Here is a 26267-nt window from a genome sequence, read left to right as displayed (position 1 = left end):
GAGATTAATAAAATCATATTTAAGCAAATCTATTAGTCCTACTGCCCAAATGACAGTAATTGACATCTGCCTGGTGGGCGATTTAAACTGATAAATGTTTACAGAATTTTATCAAAAAACTGACATGATACCAGTTTACGACTTTATAATTGTAAGAAATTTTATGTAAAATATTCCATGAAATATTGATCATTTCAAAATTCCATCAGTTTTTTTCTGCATGTTTTCACAGCAAGATTATAGGATAATTACAGCCACCAAAATTATGCCGTTGTCTATCTATTGTGTTCACTATAGATGTAACAACAAATTCAGACAGCTATAGATGGAATCTTAAGGAAATGGGCCAAGGGAGAACTCATCAAAGGTATTTTCCACCGCTAGGTATGTTTTATGTTGTTGGGTTTCCCAGAATTAGATAAGTGAAAAAGAATTAATCACTTTCACCTGATACAACCTGGATATTTGCTTTCAAAACAACAACATTGGAAAGACCATATTTGATTGTTGTCTTGCACTTTTAGGAAAAGAAGAAATAAAAACATTTTCCAAACGCGTATCTCGAATGCGACCCATTACAGGGGAGTTGGTCAGTCTGGTAAGTATTTTACTGCATGTTTTGGCTTTTAAACTAGCTATAGCTGTGCTCTTCATGCACATTCTGCAAAATGGTCCCTGTCCATAAATGTGTAAACACCTTATTGAAGTTACCCGAATGTTTTAAAAACTGACAAACAAGGTGATTAATTTTCAGCTGCTACCCATGCAAAGTAATGTGATGCTTAAAACCAAATTTGTTAGGATCTACAAACACTGCATAATCTATTTTTCAATTATCAGCATGTGATTGTATTTTGGACTGATAGCCAAAGCTAGATTTAACTTAAAATATACAATGTAGGCCACCTTCCTTCACATTTAATGATGTTCTTTACCTCATGGACAATCCAGATTCTAAAATATCTGATGTTTTCTTTTTGTAAATATTCTATGTAAATAATTTATTTATTCATGTAACTGGAAAAACAGTTCTCTGTTTACCATTTTCTTGAATTACTTTCCCCTATATTTTTAGTCACATCTCAGATATGAATAAGAAAACTGCTTGTGCCAAAATGTTTCTGCTACTTATTGTTTTGCTCTTGATCATTTTTTATTTTTCTTTTTTTATTTTCAAAGGTAAAAGGATTTGCTTCACATTTTCTGTAATGGAGACTGCTATCAAAGTCAGTTTGTTTCCTTGACTTCTCTTGTGTATGACGTTTGTTTTCAATAAAGTTAGGAGCAAAAAAAAAACAAAGGCTAATTTGGCAGTAAGTGTTTGCAGGTGAAGGCTGCTGGCAGTGCCTGCTGTGACATGCAGAACAAGTTGGAGAGGTTTAACTCTGATATTGAGGTCAAATAATTTTCCTTTTTGTGGCCATTTTTGAGGGGATGTTCCATTTTAGGCATTTTCAAGCCGAAATATGCCTGGAAAAGAAACTATTTGAAGATACAGGGTACTTAAAATGTTTCTCTGTAAATATTGTGGATTCCGTGCACACAAATTTATATTGTTCAGTTCACATGTTAGAAGCCATAAACACAATGCAAACTATATGTTTTCTTGTGGAATTGAGAATTGTAAAGCCACTTTTAAAACATTCACTGCCTTTCGTTCCCATATGCACAGAAATCATAGAGGAGGGGAGGACACTGAGGAGGAGATCTGGAAGTTCACTGGAAATCTTAGCTGTCAAGTTCCTGGATGTGGGTATGTTGGACAAAATATTAAAACTCGTTGTCCATCTGAGGTTCCATATTAAAGATGGAAAAAAAGTATTATGCCCATTTGAAGGTTGCTCTAAATATTTCAGTGTTCGAACATCATTCTCTAGTCATATTTCTCGGAAAAACATGCAGTCAAAGACTGTTCAACAGACAAGTCAACAAGAAATTGGTGACATTAACATGGACAAGGACAAGACACAAGGACAGAACAGGACACCTTAGAAGACAGACATTTACAGAATGCTACAAATAATGAAGAGCCATTTCTAAATCAATTGGCAATGTTTTATTTAAAAATGCAAGCTAAAATGCTTTTGCCAGCCAGCACTATACAGTGCATCATAGAGGAATTCCAAGATCTTCACAGCTCTGGAGTGCACAATGTTCTTGGAAAACTGTTTGATAAACTTTCTGCATTTGATATACCTGAAGCATCTATACACAATATTATTCAGGAACTTTCACAAAATGACTTCCTAACACAGTACAATAAAGGTGTGTTGAGGACAGACAAAACAAGAAAGACATTTTTCAAAGAAAACTTCAGCTATATAGAGCCCACTCAAATTTATTTAGGATGTGACCGTACAGGAAAAAAGTGTTTTCTTTATTATGTGCCAATTACAAAACCCTAAAGCCTCTCCTAGGACAACCCACAGTGCAGGAGCAGTACAAACAGCCAAAACTCCATCAATCAAAAGACATGTTGTTAGAGGATGTCTCAGATGGTCAAAATGTCAAAGATAATTTACTTTTGCAGCAGTATCCATCATCTCTGTCCCTTATGCTCGCATTCGAAGTGGTCAATCCATTAGGTCCAGGCAAAACAAAACACAAAATCCTAGCAGTGTACATGACACTAGGTGAGATTTTACCACACAACCGGTCTTCTGTTGATGCGATGCAACTTGTTTTGCTTTGCAGAGAAGCCGATTTCAAGACTTTTGGCCACAACAAAGTTTTTGCCAGTCTTATTGCAGAGTGGCGGCTGGCCAGTAGAGGGCGATAGGGCGCCGCCCTCCCAGTTTCCCCAGTGTTTTTAATTTTTATTTAAAAAATAAATAAATAAATAAAATTAACAATAATCACATATTCTAAGTTAATTGTGTGTTTTGTAACAAAAATAAATCATATATATATTTCTATATTGGTCTCTGCCGAGCTCTGCCGAGCGGTGGAGGCTGTGAGCTGTGTTTCAATCGCCCAAACGGGACGAGACCAGTCGTCCAATTGCTGACAAGAAAATCAAAGGGTGGGAATGGGAATGTATCCAATCAGCGTCGACGTTGTTTCAGAAGCATGATGGGCGATAGAGCTACCACCAAAGGCTTTCGTTAGTGCTCGGTAGAACTCGGAGATTCTCGACTCCAGCACGTTTTTGGTAGTGACTCGTGATGGTCGTGACGCAGACGTAATAGACATGGACGCCAGTGCGCCTACAACCCTACAACCAGCAGCAGCATGGATTCCGGATCTAAGCAGCCACTGAATTCTGTTCGGTCTCTTCTCCAGTATCCGTTCGAGAGGAGAACTATGGTGGAAAAACTTAATGTCAAAGAGCTTGGACCAGATCAGCCCGACGTAAAGATAAGCCAGCAGGAGGAGGAGAGAGGTAAACTGTACACACGAGGCTTCTGGGAAGGCTTGGCTAGCTGGATGCAATCACGCTAATGCATTATTTTGCTTTCCAAACGACTGTGACAGATGAGGCATGGATTGAGTCAGGAGTTACAGACATGAAACATTTTTCTGAGAAGGTGAAGAAACATGAGTTATCCCGGGCGCACATGGACAACACGGTGAAGCTAGCTATGCTAGGCAGAGCTAACATTGCCATGCAGCTAGAGACGAGGGACGCAGGCTTGCAGTGAATAAACACAATGAAGAAGAGGATCAGAACCGGCACATTTTGTCCAAGAGAGAGATGTCAACACAGTGTATGAGCACAAGGATGACCTCCTCAGATTTTTCCAGATGATCAAAGACTCGGATGACTTTGATCCAATCACTGAGAGAGAGGCAGAAGGCTTTGTGAGAATGCTGGAGGAAGAAGATTTCGGCTTTCTGCTGGCATTGTGTCACAAGATCATGCCACATGTGGACATGCTGTTCAACCAGCTGCAGAAGAGGAACATTGACTCTGTCTCCATCACATGGGTCATCCAGAGCTTCACCAACAGTATGCAAAAGATCAGGTACATACTTGTTTATTTAATATTATTGTGATGAAATTCTCCAGTATGTTAGTTTCACAAACAGTAATGTGGATGTGGACCATATATGGTCATGTTATTTTATGTGCAATTTAATGCAGTATTTTTCAACCTTGGTCCGCAAGGCAGTGTGCCAATAGTCAGACACACCTGGATTAATCCCTTTGTCCAATAATGTAAGACAGGAAATAAAAGAGCTGTGCTTAATTCAGGAAATAGTGAAGTTGTGCACAAAGCTCAGAAAGCACAAGTTTGTTTAAAAAAAATAGCACAGCCCCACCAAAAATATTTTTCACCAGCCGCCACTGTTGCAGACCTTAAAGATTTGGAAGAGACGGGGTTTCTGGCAGCAGACGGAAACATGTTCAAAGCAGTTTTGATAGCTTTCTTAGGGGACAATCTGGGCTCACACTGCATTGGTGGCTTTACTGAGAATTTCAGTTGCAGCAAACATTTTTGCAGATACTGCTTAGTTGACAGGGAAGGCTTCATTAAAAACCCACTAGCACTTGGCCCAAAAAGAACTGCTGACAACTATAAAGATAGTATAGAGATCCTCTCCACAACTGACCAGTCTGTAGTGAATGGCATAAAATTTAACTCTGTATTCAATTCACTGAAGTACTTCCATGTGTGCTCTGGGCTACCTCCATGTTTGGGCCATGACCTATTTGAAGGAGTAGTTTCAGGTGACTTGTCACTATATATTGATAACCTTGTTCGAGTTGAGAAGCATTTCACATATGAGTTAAACAGAGCTATTGCAAAGTTCAAACATGTAGGAAGTGATGCTTTAAGTAAGTCATGTGAGGTGAAAACAGGACAGAGGTTGGCAGGTTCAGCAGCACAAAACCGGTGCCTTCTGCGACTTATACCTCTGTACATTGGTGAAAAGATAAAAGATCCTGTGGATAATGAGGTTTGGCAGTTATGTCTTAAGCTCAGAGACATTGTTGAACTTGTATGTGCCCCCCAAATCAGTCACAATGACATTGCCTACCTAAAGATAATGTTAGAGAAGTATAGATATCTGAGGCACAGTATGTTTCCCGACAAGGCTTTGAAACCGAAGCACCACTATTTTTCACATTATCCAGAGCTAATACTTCACTTTGGGCCACTTATTCATTTATGGACTCTTAGGTTTGAGAGCAAGCACTCTTATTTCAAACAATGTTCAAGAAAAGTGCATAACTTTGTCAATTTATGCAAGACTCTGGCTGAACGGCATCAGCTACTGCAGTCCTACCTCTTGGCAGGGCAAATATTTCCACCTACAATTCAAATCATTGGGGAAGCGAATGATTATAGACATCATCTTTACAACTCAGCCACTCAGGATGCTGTGACAAAAGCAAACATCTCTAATCATAACATGCTAGATGTGTCAGCAGTTGTCTACAAAGGTACCAAATATGTCAAAGGTCATGTTGTTGTAGTAGATCACACTGATGAGAGCACTGAGTTTGGGAAGATAGTTGTGATACTTGTTAATGATTCTAAATTGTACTTTGTGCTAGAATTGCATCAGTCAGTACGCCTTATTGACCTTGGACTTTATTGCCTGCACTGCCCTACAGACAGAAGTTTGTGTGTAAATGCTGACAGTCTGATGGATTATTACCCAATACCCCTTTATAACATGACAGATCTTTTTGTTGTCTCGCTGCACCATTCAGTTTCTTCATGATTTTTTCTAGCCTGGCAAGCCAGACTAAATAAATGTATTATTTAGTCTGGCCACGCTCCATTGACGGCTCTCGGTTGTGGGGCGGGTTCTACCGTTGTCTTTCAAATGATCTCCGCATTCCACTGGACAATGAATGTGACATACTCTTGTTTCATTCTGTTGCATCATCCCACCCACCAGGCATATAGAGTGCCCTGATTGGCCCACAAAGCGGATAAAGCTCTGTGATTTGTTCACTAAGCAGATAGAGCACTATGATTGGCCCACCATTATGGACCAATCACAGCTCTTTATGTGTTTGAAACCCCTCTAGAGAGCTGTGATTGGCCAGCCAGAGTCCTGGTAGGAGCTGCTCAGGTTCCAATGGAGCATGCCTAGACCAAACTTTGCAAAGCAAGAATTTGGTCTAGTTCACTAGGCTAGGTTTTTTCCTCTTATATTTCAGTGATGGAAATTGAAGATGAAATCACATGCATCCTGCCGGAATTGGAGAGACAGAAAGTACTGTCCTTTGCAGACCACCTGAAAGATGTCATCAGTGTCCAACAAAAAAGTGACCTTCTGTTAGTAGAGGCAGATGATCTCAAACATTTTCTTACACCAATTCAAATACGTAAACTACTACTTGCATTTAAGAAAGGTTTGTATACATTTTGTATACATCTGACTATTTATCAGCTGTAGGTCACACAGGTCACTGATTCAGTTCTTTTGTACATTATGACCATCAGTTGCCAATTTCTTCTCACTATACCATTCTGGATGTTTAACTACAAAGCATTTTATTGAAGAGACTTTTTGAAATCAACATGGAAAACATTAAAGGTGGACACTAAATTTTACACCATTCACCTTCCATAAGAAGTGTTGAAATAAAGTTTGGAAATTCAGGCAAATTGTGGCATACAAGATAGATGATGAGTCCATTCTTCGTTTGCAGTGATGAGATTGCTTCTTTATATTTTCCTTCTCACAGTCTCCATTACTGCCTTTTTTATTGCTCTACATCCAGTGAAGATATTTCTTATTGAGAACATGTTAGATGAATAGACTATTGGTTTTATAATTATTTTTCTTTTTAAAGAACGCAGTGAAGCGGAGGACCTAAATGACACCATTACTCTGGACCTTGACCCTGCTGTGTCAGAGGAAACAACGCAAACTATTCATCCACCTTCCTCAACATCCACCTCTTGCTATCATTCCAGCTCATGGGTTTCAGACTTTCAGATTCCTTGGCAAAGATTCCACTTAGACTGTCACAGGCAATCACCAGTGGGGTGAGAGCTCATCCAGAAGACACATCCACAAACATTTGCAGATTTAACTGACAAAGGAGAAAGACTAGGTTCTGGCCATTATTCATTACTGAGAAGCATCAAATGTAGAGTTGAGCACGTTAACGGGGATAATGTAACACACAGATTACGTTGACCAAAGAGAACCAGGAATGAGGAAGACTGCAGTCCAGAGAGAGATGAGACTTCAAAAGTGGTTCGGCTCCTTGTTGATAGCTATGGTTGTATCAATTGGCATCCAGTTCAGCTACCTGAGGGGGAAACTCAAGCTTCTTTGGAAGAAAAAAAGAATAGATTGTTAGCAATTTTCAGTTCTCAAGGCCCCGAAGCTGTGGAAAGACCTGAGGTAGAGGATCTTCTGCTCCTCACATACATTTCTCAGCGGCAGCTCATCAACAGCTGTCCCTCAGTTTCAATAGCTGAAATTCATGAGCAATGGCCTTTCTTGTTTACACGTAAATGTTTGTCTAGCCACTTTGAAAGACTTACAGGTATCGAAATCTGTGAACGTTTGAGTCAGGCCCTCATTACCAAAGGCAGGAGAATACTCAACTATTTTTCCAGCCAGAAGCTCAAATAGAACCTTGGTATTAGAAATTTCATTCAGGAGATAGAAGATGAAGGAGTTTAAACCAACAACAAGGTCGGCACAGCAGCCATACTTCTCTTGATGAAGTACTACAATGAAGATGAAGACTCCCTTTTCCTTTTGGCAGATGTACGTATTTTTTTCTCCAACAATTCTAGAACAAATGCTGTTTATTTATTTATTTAATTTTCACATAGAATGTTTTGGTTTATTTTCTTTCAGGAAATCTCTACCAGGATGTCCCTGGAAGCAGAGGGAAATCTGCCTGTCACACCAAGACTAATAATGCTTGGTGAGCTTTTATCTTTTTGTTCCTTATACATTTTGCTCTCAATTTAAGAGGGCTTTCTCTGGAAAAGGAGGGCAAAACGATAACCTAGCAGCAGCCAAATCTATATACAGCCTCGCCCCTTTTCACGTCTCCACATTTCGATTTGAAACCTCTGCCCCAGACAGTGTTTGGAAAGAGGGATGGCCATCTGGTAGAAAACTTTGAGCTGGTTGGAAGATGCCGGCTAGTGTCCGTCTACTGGTTACCATGGCATGTTGCTAGGGCTGGGGGTAAGCGATTATTTTTAAAACGATTATTCTGACGATTATTTTATCGAATAGTCGACTATTCTAATGACTATTTAGAAAATTAATCTAATGATTATTTTTCTATTGCACAATTAACAAAAACCAGAAAATCTCAAATAAATTCCTCAAAAAAATTGATAAATTCTTACTGTAAGAGAATAAACACTACAGGCCTTCCATTTTGTATAACACTGCTTTTATTGTGTTGTGGTTGGTTATGTTCTGGTGACGTGTAGAACTTGGGAGTGCAGGCTGCTGCCTGAGAGGTGGTAGAAGATGGAGTGTCTCCATGCTGCTTTGTTTTGGTCACTTATGAGCGTGAGGCGAGTGGTGTTACGACTCTTCCTGGGGAGTTTGGCTCGTGTGCAAAAAGGAAGGGACAATAACGGGATTTAAAAGTTAAAATGATGACCAGGTTTATTTACAACTACAAAAACATAAATCTTTCTATCCACAGGTTGGGAATAATAAAACTAATTCTGCCTGTGGGGAATTAAAACAAAAGTACAAATAACTAGGGATGTCTCACTGGACAAAGATTACTGGGTTCTGGACCAAAATAAGGATCTCTAAAAGTCCAAACTCTAAACTGGGCGGTTAAACCAAACTCAAGGTGATATTTTAAACTAAACCGAAAACCCACAACACTCTAAATGTAATAAAAGGGAGATCTGCACCACAAAAAAGATTAACTCTAAACCAAAACGTAACAGCTTATCCAAACGCAAGAAGCTGTTAGCGAAAATGCTAACAGTAGCTTTACCAACGTTAAGTTCAAGTTACCAAGTTTAAATAAACCAAAAACACCCAGCAGCAAACAGACCAGCACGGAGGAGAGACTGCTACCACCAAAACAGCTCTCCTCATGTCTGAAAGAAGCTCCTTAATGAAGGGAGAAACGCTCCCGGTGATTTTCTACATCTGCGGTAGAGACGAAGCAGCGCATCTGACCCCGGAAGTTGTTGTCCGTTGCCGGGAGACGAAGGCGGGCAAAACAGGAAAATAATCTAGTAGTGGACGGACATTGTTCCGGGTCTTCGGTATTTGGCGGAGATGTTAGTGAAGGTGGAGAAGAGGGCGAACTAGAGGAAAAACAGGCAGATTCCTCCTCTATTTACAAACTCCTGGGGATGCAACAAGTGGGCGTGATGCGTCGACTTCCGGATCTGACGTCGACAAATTTTTAGAATCGAGCCGTCGACGTCGTCGAGGCTTCGCTACAGCCCTACATGTTGCATAATGTGTTTCTCTTACAGGGAGTGCAGATTTATTAGGCAAGTTGTATTTTTGAGGAATATTTTTATTATTGAACAACAACCGTGTTCTCAATGAACCCAAAAACTCCTTAATATCAAAGCTGAATGTTTTTGGAAGTAGTTTTTAGTTTGTTTTTAGTTTTAGCTATTTTAGGGGGATATCTGTGTGTGCAGGTGACTACTGTGCATAATTATTAGGTAACTTAACAAAAAACAAATATATACCCATTTCAATTATTTATTTGTACCAGTGAAACCAATATAACATCTCCACATTCCCAAATATACATTTATGACATTCAAAAACAATACAAAAACAAATCAGCGACCAGTATAGCCACCTTTCTTTGCAAGGACACTCAAAAGCCTGCCATCCATGGATTCTGTCAGTGTTTTGATCTGATCACCATCAACATTGCGTGCAGCAGCAACCACAGCCTCCCAGACACTGTTCAGAGAGGTGTACTGTTCTCCCTCCTTGTAAATCTCACATTTGATGATGGACCACAGGTTCTCAATGGGGTTCAGATCAGGTGAACAATGAGGCCATGTCATTAGTTTTTCTTCTTTTATACCATTTCTTGCCAGCCACGCTGTGGAGTACTTGGACGCGTGTGATGGAGCATTGTCCTGCATGAAAATCATGTTTTTCTTGAAGGATGCAGACTTCTTCCTGTACCACTGCTTGAAGGTGTCTTCCAGAAACGGCAGTAGGACTGGGAGTTGAGCTTGACTCCATCCTCAACCCGAAAAGGCCCCACAAGCTCATCTTTGATGAAACCAGCCCAAACCAGTACTCTACCTCCACCTTGCTGACGTCTGAGTCGGACTGGAGCTCTCTGCCCTTCACCAATCCAGCCACGGGCCCATCCATCTGGCCCATCAAGACTCACTCTCATTTCATCAGTCCATAAAACCTTAGAAAAATCAGTCTTGAGAGATTTCTTGGCCCAGTCTTGATGTTTCAGCTTGTGTGTCTTGTTCAGTGGAGGTCGTCTTTCAGCCTTTCTTACCTTGGCCATGTCTCTGAGTATTGCACACCTTGTGCTTTTGGGCACTCCAGTGATGTTGCAGCTCTGAAATATGGCCAAACTGGTGGCAAGTGGCATCTTGGCAGCTGCACGCTTGACTTTTCTCAGTTCATGGGCAGTTATTTTGCACCTTGGTTTGTCTACACGCTTCTTGCGACCCTGTTGACTATTTTGAATGAAACACTTGATTGTTTGATGATCACGCTTCAGAAGCTTTGCAATTTTAAGACTGCTTCATCCCTCTGCAAGATATCTCACTATTCTTGACTTTTTTGAGCCTGTCAAGTCCTTCTTTTGACCCATTTTGCCAAAGGAAAGGAAGGTGCCTAATAATTATGCACACCTGATATAGGGTGTTGATGTCATTAGACCACACCCCTTCTCATTACAGAGATGCACATCACCTAATATGCTTAATTGGTAGTAGGCTTTCCAGCCTATGCAGCTTGGAGTAAGACAACATGCATGAAGAGGATGATGTGGACAAAATACTCATTTGCCTAATAATTCTGCACTCCCTGTATTTATTTAGGTAGGAGTTTGTTGACTGCCACCTGCTGGATGGTGAGTGCAGAAAGGCACATAATCTTTGAACTGCATTCAGCAAACTGCTTTGCTGATGCACTGTCAGTATTCTTTGGGTCATTTTATGTCCTGAATCTGGAATACCAGGAGGCAGCATGTGCAACATTGGAGTTAATTCAAAGGTATGTCATAACATTTATATGATCAGTGCTATGATGAATGAACTATCCCCAAGTTAGTCGTCATTTTCCTACAAACCCAGGGTTCTTGAATTATACTGATTTATATCCTTAAGATTTTTTGTTAGAATTAACCCCGAAGAAGGGACAAAATGTACATCCAAATCTGGCACAAGCAGGAAGACTGGGACAAGTGTGAAGCGGAAGGTTGTCCACATTAATCCTCGTGTCACAACTTTTCTCCAAAGGCCGACAGAATTTCAGTGGAAAACCTCAAACTAGGTAGCACAGTTTTCATTTTTCTAAACTTGATTGTAATACAGTGCATAAATTATGCAAAGCAGGCAAGGTGTTAAAGTGTAGCTTGTTGCTTTTTGGAACATACCTGTCTCCACAGATCACTCATGGCCCAAGTTGTCTCGACAAGCTAAGAAGAATGGTCAACCTCTCTCCCCATGTTCCAAGAAACTGGCTGTTAAATATATTTGTTTTTGTATGACGCTTGTTGTTTTTCTTACCTTTGTCTTCCAAATATTTAAAAAAAAAACATAATTTTGTATTATCTCTCCCTGGGGAAACTGAATCACAGGCAATTTATTGGTATGTTTTTCTGTTTTAATGGAAGAAATCAAGTAATAAAAAAAAAGATAATCCAGTGCATTTTGTTTACATCTTGATTTTAAATATATCCAACAATCACACAAACAAGTGTGCAGGTGTGTGTGTGTGCGCGCACACAAGTATAAACCTTTTATTTTGGGAGCCTTTATTTTATTACAGTATGTTACCATTTACTCATATCTTAGTAAAATATGACATGAAAAAGGTAAATTACTGCCCACAAGAGCACAGTACCCTCTGACAGCGTTGACTATTTTCAGTAGCAAAAGTGTATGTTTACGGTAAATCACTGGAAAAGGTATTGCAGCATACCTTGAAATGAGCTTACGGTAACATACCATAAACATACAGCACAACACATATTTATTAATCACAGTAAAATGTTGCGTTATTGATGTAATTTTCTTGTGAAATATATTACGGTATTTTACTGGCAACAGCATCTCACCACCATGCAGTCAGAGGGTTTTTTACAGCAATAAAACATACGGTATAATTCTGGGATCAACACTAAGTGGTAAGTTACCGTTAACCATGCATCACGGTATCATGCTGGCAACAGTGTTGCCAGTTTATTACCGTAAAGTGGATAGGTAAAATCTAACAGTGTAGGAAATGTGAGTGTTTGTTTCTTATGTTGTTTATTTCACATAAGACAGGACAGCACATCATGTAAACTAATCATAACATTAATGAAAAATAAGATAATCTGTTACTGATCAGCAGTTGCTCAGGTTTAGTATGAACTGTAAACCTAGTTTTCCTGCAGCTCCTCATCCAGTCTTTCCTCCTTTATTTAGATGGAACATCCAAATTTTAAGAAGGCCAAGAATGGGACCCTGATCCTCAAGGCCTCAGATGAGGCAAAGGCCGTGGGACCCCAGAGGCAGGGGTACAGGGCCAAGCAGCCAGAGGAGGTGGAGGCAAGGGCCCACGTCGCCAGCGAGGGTAGCGATGTCAACAACGCCACCGTCGTGCTGAGCCGGTGGAAGGTCCAGTTTGGGACGTACCAGGGCAAGACTTTCCACTGGCTCCTGCAGAACGACGTGGGCTACGCCGTGATGGTGGTGGCTTCTCACCAGAAGGAGCGAGAGGGGACAGGCTCTCAGTCCCCTCTGATGGCCAACAAGGTGGGATCTCTCAGCTCCCCTCCTCTGTGCATAACAGAGTTTGATCATTCTAACCTTTATTTTGTGAACACACAGGACGCCTTCACCCGTTACTCCTTGGCATACCCGGAATTTGCTGAGGCGGTGCGGTTCCGGCAGGCGTTTGAGGAGGCGCGGGTGAAATCCCTCCAGCCTGGTCAGGAGGGACAGGCCCTTGTTGGCTTTGGGGACTTCAAGTTTGAGAGCCAGCAGAGCCTGTACGACTCCAAGGACCCCAAAACGATCCGGTGGTTACTTATACTAATAATGATGATGATGGCATTATTTATAATAACAGTAATAATCCACTTAGTTTGTAAGTTCCTTTCTAGACAGCCATGGTCTCCCACCAATAGAGTCAAAACACAACAACAACTTACAAGTTAGTCTGAATGAACTTCTGTGTCTCACCTGTACAGGTTTGTCAACTACCTAAGGAGGACGGCGCCAGGTCCAGGCTCGCAGATGGAGAACGCCGTCCGCTACGTGAGAAAGAGGGACAGACAGAGGGAGGGCGCTACTGCTGCTGCTGGTGCTGCCGCCACCACCTCTACCCCAGTGGCTTCCTCCTCCTCCAGCTGCAGCAGAGTGTCTGTCTCTCCTTCCTACCAGGGGTCGAAGGCTGCATCTCAGTATGTTTTCTGTCTATTTAATCTTTGATGGTTTACAACACCTTAAAATAACATTCTATTAAACAAACACTTTGTCACCTTTCAGATTTGCAGCCTTTGTGTCTGGGCAGCTTTCTGTCTGCGGTGGAAATGCAGGCAAAACTAAAAAAGATGGTGGCCCCTAAGCCTGCATTTCCACGTAAGTCTGTTTAATGATCTCGTTTGTATTCTTTTACTCAAGGTCAGCACATTGAGTGTTTCACACTCACGCTTTCTGGAGCAGAAGCCTGATGTTTGATGATTTGATTTCCAGCCTCCTTCAGACCAGCTCGTCCACCCACAGCATCTGGGGAGCCCAGTGATGGAGAGCTGGTCCTGGTGGTAGTTGACCAAGGGCAACGTAAGTGACAGAAATGTGCTCATTTCATATTTTGTTAGTGACAGTCAGATGTGAACAGATGTTGACTCATTTCTCATTCTTCTCTACTTCATTAAAACTTGTGTAATGACAGATGAACTGGAAGTGTCAGTAAGTTTGGGTTCAGTTACACTTTGCTTGGTTGTTGGTAACTCACAAGTAGCAACCTGCTGCCTCTAACTAGTCTCCATCACTGATGTCATGGTCTGTAGATGTCACCTTTCTCTGTCTTGCCTAATCACCCTCCCAAACACACCTGGTGCTCATTAATCATCAGATCCTCGTCCGCTCTCCTCGTCTCTAGCTGCTTCCTGCTTTGGCTTCTGGTGTTTGTGCAGCTCACAGTTCAACTGAATTGTTACTAGTCACTAACTCGTGGCCCTTGTGCTTCAGCTTCTGGAGTACAGGCACCTCTCCTGCTCCCTCCTTCTCCTTCTCCGCCGCCTCCTGTGACAACAAAAAAACCATCTGCGAGACGGGAGGAACCCACAGACAAGGAACTCCTGAAGGCCACGCAAGACTCTCCAGACCTCCTTGCTGCAGTCCTCCCTCCCCCACCTCCTGCTGCCAGTTCTAAGGTGAGGCATCAGACATGAATTCAATTCAAAGATGCTTTATTAATCCCAGAGGGAGTTTCAGTGCACACAATTCAATGGCTGTGTCTCAATTCAGGGTCTGCATCCTACGTCGGCCAGATTCGTCGGCCGGTTACGTCACAGCGCCGCGACTAGGCCTGTCCCAATTCGAAGACTCCTTCAAATGCGGTCGACGAATCCGGCCTTCTTTTCGCCCGAATGAAGGATGGGTCGGGTGTATCCTGCAATAGGTAGCATTTCCCAAGATGCCTTGCGGGCCGGCCGGCAGAAAAGCTTTTACAAACAATGGCGGACAGTGAAGCGGGAGCTGTTGGAGAGGATTGCGCGTATAAATGTAAGTATAAACTTGAAAACTGTTAGGGTAAGGGCTTTTTTTTTTATACACGAACATTTTTAGTTAGAAATGTTACAGTAGAAGTGCTTGTATTGCGGTCTTGGCTCGTATGTTCGGCCGCTCGGTGTCGCACTTTTCCCGCTACGTTTTCACCCTGATTTTAATATTTTAGGGACTAAAGACAAAACCAGGGAATTCATTAAGCTTCGAGCGGAGATGGACCACATGTTTACCGGAGCTAAGCATTCGGCGTCTGTGGCATGGAGGTATCTCATATTTTAAAAAAAAATTCGTTTGAGTTCAGTTTTTTCTGTGAAAACATGAAAGGAATAACCCGTTGTCCTCTTTTTCTCTATCTTTTCTCTTCCTGTTTATTTTTCTTACATGTTAGGAGTATTCTGGAGAAAACGTCCATCCAGGGGAAGGTGACCCCCATCCAGGCAAAAAAAAAAAGGGATAATTTATAGAAAAAATTTAAAGTATGTAGATGTGTGTGGAAAAATATAACATGAATACATGCTAAATCTAAAAAATTTAAACAGGTTTGTTGGTATTTGTGTAAAATGACATAATTTTATTTATTTTTTTACCTAGGATTGCAAGTATCCAGGGTCAGGAGAGGGGGTTAGTGGGAAGCCCACTGCTGCTACTTGGCCCTGGTTTGACCTCATGGATGAGTTATTAGGACAGAGACCCTCAATCAGTCCGCCTGTCCTAATTGCCTCTATCCGTGAGGACACTCCAGGGCCAAGTACAGCAGTGGATGAAAGGGAGGAGAGTGAGGATGAAGATGGTCAGCCAGGAAGAAGTCAGCAGGGTGCAAGAAAAAGGAGAAGGTGACAGCGATGACCAGCTTCTGGAGCTCATCAGGGAGGACATGAGGCTGCAGAGGGAGGCAGAGCAGCAGAGGGCACAGGAGAGAAGGGAGACTTTTGGGAAGCTTTTTAGTTTGCTTGAAAAAATGATAAATAAAGATTAACCATATCTAATAAATGATATAATCAACTAAATAAAATCAGTTCTTTATTAAACTGTTGAAGTTTATTTTTGTTTACAAATGTGAATTGTTTAATATTACAGGGTATCCACTGGGTCTTGAAAAGTCTTAAAAGGTGATCAATCGGTTTGGGTCAAATTAAGACCCTTAGAAAGTATTAAACACTGTTATCACATCTTTGCTCAGGCTCAGCTTTGCAAACTATTTTCTCTGAATTAGCTCTCCAACAGTCCCAAAAACATTATTTTAGTGTGTGATTTTGATCATTTTAATTAAAAAAACAAACATAAAACTTTGCCTATCGTGGGTGCATTTGAATTGCTTCTAAAAGCAATATTAAAATATTTAAAATATTGAGAATGTCTTGAAAAAGTATTATAATGAACTTGAAGATTCTTTTCTATAACGTGTATTGTTAAATGTAATAAACAAATAATGTAATATGGAAAATAATGCAGAAATGGATCAAACTTAATAGTTTTATTTACAAAAATGTAGATCCAACATGGTTGAACATATATACACAAAATACTTAAGGGAAACATACAAAATAAGAGAAAAATCTAATATTTGGTGCAGGATTAACCTGAGTGTCCTGTTCCAAGACCGTTTCAAAAACTTTTCAGCAGGAAGTCTCTTAACAGGGCTGCTGGATCTGCTGAACAGATGAATGTCATGGATGGAGTGCTGGAGCTGAGACCCGTGGCTGCACTTATCAGGTTGACAAGTGAAGCATCCTACTGGGTGGTCTGCAGAGGGCTTCAAGATGCGTCTTGACCGTCCACTGCATCGTTCACCGGTTTGCAGGGCTGGCTGTCGACGGCTGCTACGTGACCAAGACTGAAACATAGACAAATAGGAGATAATAAATACAAAATCTACATACTATTGGTGAAATGTTAGGCTATTAAAAAAAAAAGAAAATTCATTCATTTGTTACCTGTTAACAGTAGTTATGGTCCAGTGGAGCCTCCTCCAGGGCAGACACCTCACAGCACCGCTGACATCCTCCAAACCAGCCTCTCCCTCATCATCTCCACCATCCTCCTCAGGCTGATCCTCCGCCACCACAAAGTCTCCAGCACTGAGGCAGATGTTGTGGAGGATGGCACAAGCGGTAACAACCTGTAATACATAAATTAATTAATTTAAATTTATTTCAAAGAAATGTGAAAAGCAACATTTCCTACACTTACGTGAGGCACAAAGGTGTGGTGGACCTCCAGCGCTTGCAGGAAGATGGCTCTGAACCTGGTTTTCATCATTCCAAAAGCACACTCTATCACAGAGCGTGCCTTGGAATGATGGCTGTTAAAGCGCTGGGCAGCCACACCTTGATTCCCACGTTTGTAGGGAGTGATGAGTGGGAGTGGGCTTTGCAGGCATGGGTACCCACCATCTGCGCCCACCCATCAGCGCCCTGGGCTTCCTGACAGGGTTGCGGAAGGCGCTTTATAAATAAAGCTTTGATTGATTGATTGATCTGCGAGGATGAAGTGCCCTGGAGGAGGGTAGACTGACTGCCTGTACAGCGGGCTGTGGTGGAGCACCCTGGAGTCGTGCACCGACCCCGGCCAGCCCACGTAGGTGTCAATGAAGCGGCCCTGATGGTCACACACAGCCTGCAGGATGATAGAGGGGAACAGTTTCCTGTTCCTGTAGCAGTGACCATCAGGGCCGCTTGGAGGCTTGATCTTGATGTGGCAGCCGTCGATGGCACCTGCAGCTTTAACAAAAGCTCTGTGCCGTGCCAGCCCTGCAAACCCCTGGGACACCACCTCCAGGTCTTCAGGGGTCTTTGGAAGGTAGATGACCTGGTGGCGAATGGCCACAACCTCCTCCGTGACTCTGTGGACGATGCGGTGGACAGTCGAACGAGGTATCCCGAACACTCTGGAGACCACCCTGTAAGATGCTCCGCTTGCCAACCAGAAAAGAAACACCAGGGTCTCAATTGTGGCACCCCAACCATGACGCCGATCTTGGTTCAGCAGATTCAGCAGCACTGAAAGGGACTCCCTGCTCACACGAAAGTCTGGTCTCGGATCTTGCTTGTTGAAAAACGGTCCAGGACTGGGACACTCAGGTTAATCCTGCAGTATCTGGGTCTAGTCTGGTTAAAGAGAAATACAGAACAAATAAAGTTTTATTTCAAAGCTGTAATTGTAAATGTGATAATATTGTACATATTCATGGTATTCTTTCAAAATTCTAAAAACTTAACTGTAAATGCAGTTTAAGTAACTTTTTTGTTCAAAGTTTCACCACAAGATGGCACTGTGATTTTGTGATTGCCCTAGTAAGTTTATTTAACATGTTTATTGAAAGTATTATTTTTCATGTTTTTCAATACATTTTGTAGCATTTACAGGTGCACAGAATTAATACTTTTTGATATTTGAGTAATTTTGAATTGGTTTATTTTGATAAGGCATGTTTAAGAGCGCTGTGACGTCACTTCCTGTATCTCGAAGCTTCGGAGATTTTATTGCTGCGCATGGACAAATGTGTGCCAGTTAAGAACATTTGAGAAGAAGGTAAAGTGTTTTCAAGTCTACCGGTTTGTCTACTAGCAGGCCAAAGTGGTATGTTTATTCTTTATTTACAAATTCTGTATGTTAGCCAACTTAAGGCAACTAACTTGTTAATTTGTACATGATTTATGCTTTTTCATTAGTTCTACGGTGTTCATGTGGTGTAAAGAGTAAGAAGACGCAAGACCGCATTAAACATCAGTAAAAGGAACGCTCGTGTCTCTCGTGTATGTGAACAAGCCGGCACAGTAGAACACTACACTGCCTCGGAGGAGACGGTTGGAAGCAAGCTATTAGCAAGGGATGCTACCGACGTGCTAAGGGAAGTATCACGTGTTTGGACAAACACATGAAACAAGCTAACAAGCAGAAGCTAAATAAGCAAGCACTCAAGTTTGTGTCTTGAAAGTAGCGCAAGCGCTTGTGGATTGTTGCACTGAATGTGGCTTCTCCATCAAAAGAAATAGCAGTTTGCATCAATTAAGATTAAAGGTACATGGCCAAAATTGAAATAAGTTCATCAAAGTGATAACAAGACAAAATGGCAGATGAAAGTAAGCCCACTGTAAGTTGTGCTGAGCTTAAAACACAAGATGATGAAAGGCAAGTGGATACAGAAGAACAGCCAAATGGAGAGGAAGCTCAACAGTCCTCAATATCTATTAATTCACAATCAGAAAACCCACGCAGAAGCCAGCGCACACGCACACTCACTGAAAAGGGAAAATCTTTGGAAGATGCAAAGTTACATGGTTTGACCAAGGATTTTCAGCGATTCTATAAGAAATGGAAATATCACATAAACTCTTTTAAGAGAATGGTGAAAAATGAAGATATTGATTTAATACCTGAAGCTGTGAGTGCCATAGACGCCATTATGACTGATATCTGCAACACACATGATGATATTAGAAGGATTGAAAGTCCTGATGTAGAAATACGGAGAAGATGTGATGTTTGTTGTGCTGTCAGTGAAGCTGCCAGAGCAAAGGCAAAGTGCCTTTTGGAGGAAAATGGGGATCCAGATAGTATTCCTTGGCCAGATTCTGAATCTGTGTTTGAAAGCAGTACATCCAGCATCAGCTCAAGGATCACATTTAAGTCAAAGTCCATCTCTGAAATGTCCAGGCAGTCATCTCTAGTTTCACTGCAACAAAGACAGGAAGCTGCAGCTGAAGTGGCAGCAACAGAAGAGGTAATTAAAATAATGAAAACACAACATCAATGTGAGGAAGAAATCAGAGAACTTGAAGTTGAGGATGCAAAGAAAAGAGCCCAATTTCTAACAGAGAGCACTACAATAAAGACAAAATTGGAAGAGAAAAGAAAAGAAGTGGAACTATTGAAAGAGCTGCAAAAGCACAATGCAGCACAAGCAAGATTAAAAGTGTACGCTGAAAGCATAAAAAATGAGGGTGAAGAACCGCCTACTAGTGTACATTTACAAGTCAAACAAGATAGCTCCCTTCTACCATCACGCTTTCTGAATGTTCACTCAAAGCCATTCATTCCTTCTCAAGTTAAAGATCCTGCAAATCAACGATTTGTCCAGAAAACAGAAATTCCAATTGCATGTGAAGCAGCCTCCATTGATCTTGTAAAGACACTTGCTGAAGCAATCACAGCCAATAGACTTCCAGTGCCTGAACCTGCAGTCTTCACAGGTGACCCGCTGCAGTATAATGACTGGAAGCTGTCTTTTCAAACATTGGTTGATCGCAAAAATCTGCCAACACAAGAAAAGCTTTTCTTCTTGAGAAAGTACGTTGGAGGTTCAGCTAAGAAGGCTATCGAAGGTCACTTTCTAGCTGGAACAGATACAGCATATTGTGCTGCTTGGGAAATGCTCGAAGACAGATTTGGAGATCCTTTTGTGATTGGCAAGTCTTATCGTGACAAGATTCAATCATGGCCTAAAATCACAGCCAAGGACTGTAAAGATTTACGTGAGTTTGCTGATTCCATATGTCCAAGGTTTACAAGTTTTAAATGACTGTGTGGAAAATCAGAGAATAGCAGCAAAGTTACCTGATTGGTTAAGTGCACGTTGGAACAGGAAAGTTACAGAGTTCCAAGATGAACACAAAATGTTTCCTGACTTCAGTTATTTTGTTAAATTTTTAAATAAAGAAGCAAGAATTGCATGCAACCCGATTACCTCACTACAGGCAATAAAGCCAACTGAATTAGATAACAAGCATCCATACAAAGACAAATCAAGAAGAAGTGGTACCCTGAGTGCTAAAACTCTTAACACAAGCTCAAATGAAAAGACATTTGTTACATGTCTCTTTTGTAAGAAACCTGGTCACACACTACATAAATGTCGAAAGATGATGGAAATATCAGTTGAAGAAAGAGTTAAGTTTGTGAAGGCTGAAAACCTGTGCTTTGGTTGCCTCAAGTATGGTCATAACTCTAAGAACTGTAAGTCTAGAAGTGTGTGCGACAGATGTCAGAAACCTCACCCAAGTTGTCTACATCAAGACAGGGAAAAGGGGGATAAAGAGAAAAGAGCAAAGAATAATCAACAACCAACAAACCACAATCAGGAGACAGAAAAGGTGTCTGAAGCACAAGAGCAAGAATCTCAGCAAGTCACATCCAACAGAGTATTACAACAAAAATCAAAGGGTTGTACTTCCTCAGTTATCCCAGTTTATGTATCGACCGTGGATGAACCAGAGAAAGAAAGGCTTGTGTATGCTTTGCTCGACACTCAAAGTGATACAACTTTCATCCTGAAGAACACAGCTGAATCGCTGAATACAAAATTTGAACCTGTCCAACTCAAGATTTCCACTATGACCTCCAAAACAAGGATTGTGTCAAGTCACAAGTTAAAGGACTTACAAGTAAGAGGAATGAACTCTGAAGTCAGAATCAAGCTGCCAACAACTTACACCAGAAGCTATATTCCTGCCAATAGGTCACACATTCCCACAAACACTACCGCAGAGAGTTGGCCCCATCTTTCACATCTATCAGAAGAAATGGCTCCTAAGCTCGACTGTGAAGTCGGATTGCTGATTGGATATAACTGTCCTCAAGCTTTACTCCCTCTGGAGGTGATTAGTGGCAAAAGAGACCAGCCATTTGCACAGAAATCCCTGCTTGGTTGGAGCATCATTGGTTATAGTAACTCTGAGAATGATTATGAAGATGAAATAGGAGTAAGTCATCATGTTATTGTTAAACAAGTCCTGCCAGCAGTAGAACTCACTCATAAGCTCAAAACTGAAGTCCACTTTGTAAGCAGAAACAAAGTCAAAGAAGTGATCAATCCAGCTGACATAATTAAAGTGCTGGAGATGGACTTTGTTGAAAGAAGTGTTGAGAAAGAGCCAGTGTCACAAGAAGATTTATTGTTTCTGACTAAAATGAAAGACGGTATAAAACTAAAGCAAAATGGTCATTTTGAAATGCCGCTACCCTTCAAGCAAGAAAAACCCAAACTGCCCAACAACAAACTTTGTGCAGAACTGAGACTAAAGTGCCTGGAAAGGCGCCTGAGGAAAGACGAGCACTACTTCAAAGATTATGTGGCATTCATGCATGACATCATAATAAGAGGTGATGCTGAGAAAGTACCAGAGGCTGAATTAAAAAACCAACCAGCATGGTATATACCTCACCATGGCATCTATCATCCACAAAAGCCAAATAAGATACGTGTTGTCTTTGATTGCTCAGCTAAGTTTCAGAATACCTCTCTAAACGAACACCTTCTATCAGGCCCAGATCTCACAAATACCCTTGTTGGAGTTTTGTGTCGTTTCAGGAAAGGGCATGTGGCTATTATCTGCGACGTTGAGCGTATGTTTCATCAGTTTCAAGTCGCCCCAGAAGATCAAGATTATCTTCGATTCTTATGGTGGGAGGATGGCAATCTGGATAAGCCACCATCAGTTTTTCGTATGAGAGTGCACTTATTCGGTGCAGCATCCTCGCCTGGATGCGCGAACTTTGGATTTAAGCACCTAGCTGCTCAAGGTGAAGGCAAGTTTAGTGAAGCTGCTGTGAAGTTTGTACAACGCAACTTCTACGTGGATGATGGGTTGGCCAGCGTGGACTCAGAGCAAGAAGCAATTCTGCTTGTGAAAGAAGCCAGAGAACTCTGTAACACAGGAAAGCTCCACCTACATAAGTTCATCAGCAACAGCAAAACAGTGATTGCCACTATCCCAAAGAAAGAATGTGCAGCTGGAGCAACTGATTTGGACCTAGCTCTTGGTGAGCCAAAGATGGAAAGGGCTTTAGGGGTCCATTGGTGTGTAACCTCAGACACATTTTGCTTTAGAGTTGTTGTAAAGGACAACCCCTTCACTAGAAGAGGAGTGCTCTCCACAGTGGCTTCAATATTTGACCCACTTGGATTTGTTGCTCCATTCATTCTAGTTGGCAAAAGAATCCTTCAAAGAATGTGTCAGAAAAAACTGGGTTGGGATGAGCCACTTCCAGAAGATCTCAAACCTCAATGGGAAGCTTGGCTCAGGGACCTTCAGAACTTGTCTTCCATAAAGATACCACGTTGTTATGTACCACCAACATTCAACCAAGATCTGAAGTATGAGTTGCACAGTTTTGCTGATGCCAGTGAACACGGTTATGGGGTGTGCTCATACTTAAGAACTGTGACCAAAACTGGAAACGTGCAATGCACCCTTGTGATGGGGAAAGCCAGAGTAGCTCCTACTAAAGTGGTTACCATCCCAAGATTGGAGCTTTCAGCGGCTGCAGTAGCTGCAAAAACTGCTAACTTTCTAAAGAACGAGTTAGAAATCCAAGATCTTCAGCAGTACTACTGGACTGATTCCAAGGTCGTTCTTGGCTATATAAACAATGACGCAAAACGATTCCATGTATTTGTTGCCAAAAGAGTACAGAGAATCAAGTCAAGTACAGAACCAAGTCAATGGCAATACGTTGCCTCTCAACAAAATCCTGCTGATCACGCATCACGTGGAGTCATGACAAAGGAACTTGTAGACTCCAATTGGTTCACAGGACCGAGCTTCTTATGGGATAAGGAACTACCAAAACAAGAAATCGAAGTGAACGAGATCAGTACGGAAGACCCAGAACTCAAGGTTGTACAAGTTTTCACAGTGAAGACAAAAGAAGATAAACCTTTCTCAGAGCGACTGCACAAGTTTTCAGATTGGACAAGAGCTGTCAAAGCAAGACTACGGCGACGTGTAAAGTATGCAAAAAACTTAAATGAAATGCCCAAGGAAAGCACAACGCTAGATGAAAGAAAGGATGCAGAGGAGTTCATTTTACGCACCATCCAAAGTGAATCATTTGGCACAGAAATCAAGTCGCTCAAAGAAAAGGAAGAAGTCAAGGCATCAATCTCCAAGTTACACCAGTTAAGTCCATTCCTTGACAAACACAATATCCTGAGGGTGGGAGGAAGACTAACACAAGCGTCACTCCATCCAGCCAAAAGAGCATCATGTTTCACAGCTTCTCATCAAACACTTCCATGAGAAGATACATCATCAAGGTCGAGGGATGACAGTCAATGAAATACGTGCTAATGGCATATGGATTATTGGCTGCAGTACAGAAGTGTCATCGTTCATATACAAATGTGTTAAATGCAGGAAATACAGGAAATGCAATCAAGATCAACGGATGAACGATTTGCCATCTGAAAGACTGGAAGCCACCCCTCCATTTACATACAGCGGTATGGACTGCTTCGGCCCATTCTGTGTAAAGGAAGGGAGGAAAGAATTAAAGAGATATGGACTGTTGTTTACATGCATGTGCTCAAGAGCTATCCATATAGAAGTCCTGGATGACCTCAGTACAGACTGTTTTCTCAATGCACTTCGTTGTTTCATCGCAATACGTGGCAAGATCAGTCAATTACATTGCGATCAAGGCACTAATTTCGTTGGTGCAAGAAACGAACTGTTCCCGCAAGCAACTTAAGAGAAGGTTAAAGAGCTGGGCATTACTTTTGTTTTCAACCCACCTGCTGCTAGTCATATGGGCGGAGTCTGGGAGAGACAGATCCGTACTATAAGGAATGTTCTAAGATCCATTCTCGACCAGTCTGCCTCAAGATTAGATACTTCATCATTAAGAACTTTCATGTATGAAGCCATGGCAATTGTAAATAGTCGACCATTAACTGTGGAGTGTATCAACGACCCTGTAGGGCCAGAGCCGCTGACGCCAAACCATATTTTGACCATGAAGTCAGAAGTGATCTCACCACCATCTGGCGAATTTGTCAAAGAAGATCTTTATCTGCAGAAAAGGTGGAAAAGAGTGCAGTATTTGGCTAATGTATTTTGGACCAGATGGAGAAAGGAGTACCTGTTAAACCTGCAGCAGAGAAGAAAGTGGAATAAGAACCGCAGAAACACACAGATAAATGACATTGTTCTGCTACAAGAGGATTGTGTTCCAAGGAACCAATGGAAACTTGCCAGAGTAGTAGAAATCACCCCAGGAGCTGACGGCAGAGTCAGAAAGGTGAAACTTCTCATCGGTGACACTACTCGGAACAACAAAGGAAAACATTCAGCTAAGACCGTTTTAGAAAGACCTATACACAAGACTGTACTTTTGCTTGAAGCAGAGTAAGGGCTCATAAGTAATGTCTATTTTGTAATATTGCTAAGTTCATTATCTTGTTTATTCATATTTAGAATCACCCATGCTAGTTGCAGTGTGATGGTGGGAGTGTAAATGCAGTTTAAGTAACTTTTTTGTTCAAAGTTTCACCACAAGATGGCACTGTGATTTTGTGATTGCCCTAGTAAGTTTATTTAACATGTTTATTGAAAGTATTATTTTTCATGTTTTTCAATACATTTTGTAGCATTTACAGGTGCACAGAATTAATACTTTTTGATATTTGAGTAATTTTGAATTGGTTTATTTTGATAAGGCATGTTTAAGAGCGCTGTGACGTCACTTCCTGTATCTCGAAGCTTCGGAGATTTTATTGCTGCGCATGGACAAATGTGTGCCAGTTAAGAACATTTGAGAAGAAGGTAAAGTGTTTTCAAGTCTACCGGTTTGTCTACTAGCAGGCCAAAGTGGTATGTTTATTCTTTATTTACAAATTCTGTATGTTAGCCAACTTAAGGCAACTAACTTGTTAATTTGTACATGATTTATGCTTTTTCATTAGTTCTACGGTGTTCATGTGGTGTAAAGAGTAAGAAGACGCAAGACCGCATTAAACATCAGTAAAAGGAACGCTCGTGTCTCTCGTGTATGTGAACAAGCCGGCACATTAACTTTTGAACAATGAAGACCAAAAGATCAGTTATGTTTTGAAAGTGCTGTCCGTAATTAAGTTTTGTAAGTCATATAACAAGTTTTTATTTTTGTTCACTAGATGTCCTTCTACAGGTAATGTAATGTGCTCTTTCTGCTAACAGTTATTTGTTATTTAATGATATCCATATTTTAGAATGATTTTTTATTTAAGCCATTTTCACATTTTTTTCTTCTTACTTGAGTAACTCTTTTGGTGGGGAGCTTTTGTAGTTGAGTAAGTATAAAATATTTGAAGTTGTATTTGAGTATAAGGTTCAAATTTAATACGGAGTCTGTTTACAACCTGTAAAAAGTTGCTAAAACTATCCAGTAAGCTAGCTATAGCCGATAGGTAAAGCCTACTTAACAGAAACTACTTAACCTGTTCATTGTTGCTTCTCAGCCTGAGCAATAGAAAATGCCTTCGCCGTCGATACATCTCTTCTAACTCCTCCAGAAGCAAGGAAATTATTAAAAAGCTCAATAATGCTTCGAGCTCCACCATTTTAAGTTCCTTCTCCCTTCTGCTCAGCGGTTCCACGGTTGCTAGGCGACGGAACGTTCGCCGAGGGAGAGGCGGGAATTCATGAA

At 41.3% G+C, this 26267-nt stretch overlaps 2 protein-coding genes across 7 annotated transcripts; both read left to right on the top strand.

Annotated features, from left to right (window-relative positions):
- Positions 1–1198: 1198 nt before the first annotated feature.
- Positions 1199–15854, top strand: LOC129166932 (uncharacterized). 4 transcript variants are annotated; one of them, XM_070542808.1, is made up of 15 exons: positions 1199–1499; positions 1673–1753; positions 3283–3965; positions 6758–7689; positions 7783–7852; positions 12552–12881; positions 12957–13147; positions 13319–13531; positions 13617–13709; positions 13824–13910; positions 14023–14039; positions 14322–14506; positions 14601–14858; positions 15031–15124; positions 15250–15854. In XM_070542808.1, the coding sequence occupies exons 6-9, from the start codon at positions 12552–12554 to the stop codon at positions 13693–13695; spliced, it is 813 nt and encodes a 270-aa protein (XP_070398909.1). In that variant the 5' UTR covers positions 1199–1499; positions 1673–1753; positions 3283–3965; positions 6758–7689; positions 7783–7852; the 3' UTR covers positions 13696–13709; positions 13824–13910; positions 14023–14039; positions 14322–14506; positions 14601–14858; positions 15031–15124; positions 15250–15854. The 4 variants fall into 4 exon arrangements, with proteins under 4 accessions (XP_070398909.1, XP_070398911.1, XP_070398912.1 ...); XM_070542810.1 differs by lacking the exons at positions 1199–1499; positions 1673–1753 and having other exon boundaries at positions 2926–3965; XM_070542811.1 differs by lacking the exons at positions 1199–1499; positions 1673–1753; positions 3283–3965; positions 6758–7689; positions 7783–7852 and adding an exon at positions 9335–11133 and having other exon boundaries at positions 11247–12881.
- Positions 15855–18084: 2230 nt separating this feature from the next.
- LOC107372890 (uncharacterized) lies at positions 18085–25613 on the top strand. Of its 3 annotated transcripts, none has more exons than XR_011515775.1 (3): positions 18085–18440; positions 18533–24881; positions 25300–25613. XR_011515775.1 is itself a non-coding variant. In XM_015941087.3 (2 exons), the coding sequence occupies exon 2, from the start codon at positions 20477–20479 to the stop codon at positions 23879–23881; it is 3405 nt and encodes a 1134-aa protein (XP_015796573.3). In that variant the 5' UTR covers positions 18085–18440; positions 18533–20476; the 3' UTR covers positions 23882–25613. The 3 variants fall into 3 exon arrangements, 1 of the variants encoding a protein (XP_015796573.3); XR_011515774.1 differs by having other exon boundaries at positions 18533–25453; positions 25546–25613; XM_015941087.3 differs by having other exon boundaries at positions 18533–25613.
- Positions 25614–26267: the final 654 nt, after the last annotated feature.

The sequence above is a fragment of the Nothobranchius furzeri genome, chromosome 12, assembly GCF_043380555.1.
Source record: "Nothobranchius furzeri strain GRZ-AD chromosome 12, NfurGRZ-RIMD1, whole genome shotgun sequence".
Classification (NCBI taxonomy): domain Eukaryota; kingdom Metazoa; phylum Chordata; class Actinopteri; order Cyprinodontiformes; family Nothobranchiidae; genus Nothobranchius; species Nothobranchius furzeri.
The sequence above is the reverse complement of the archived record's forward strand: the minus strand, read 5'-3'. Positions and strand labels throughout refer to the sequence as shown.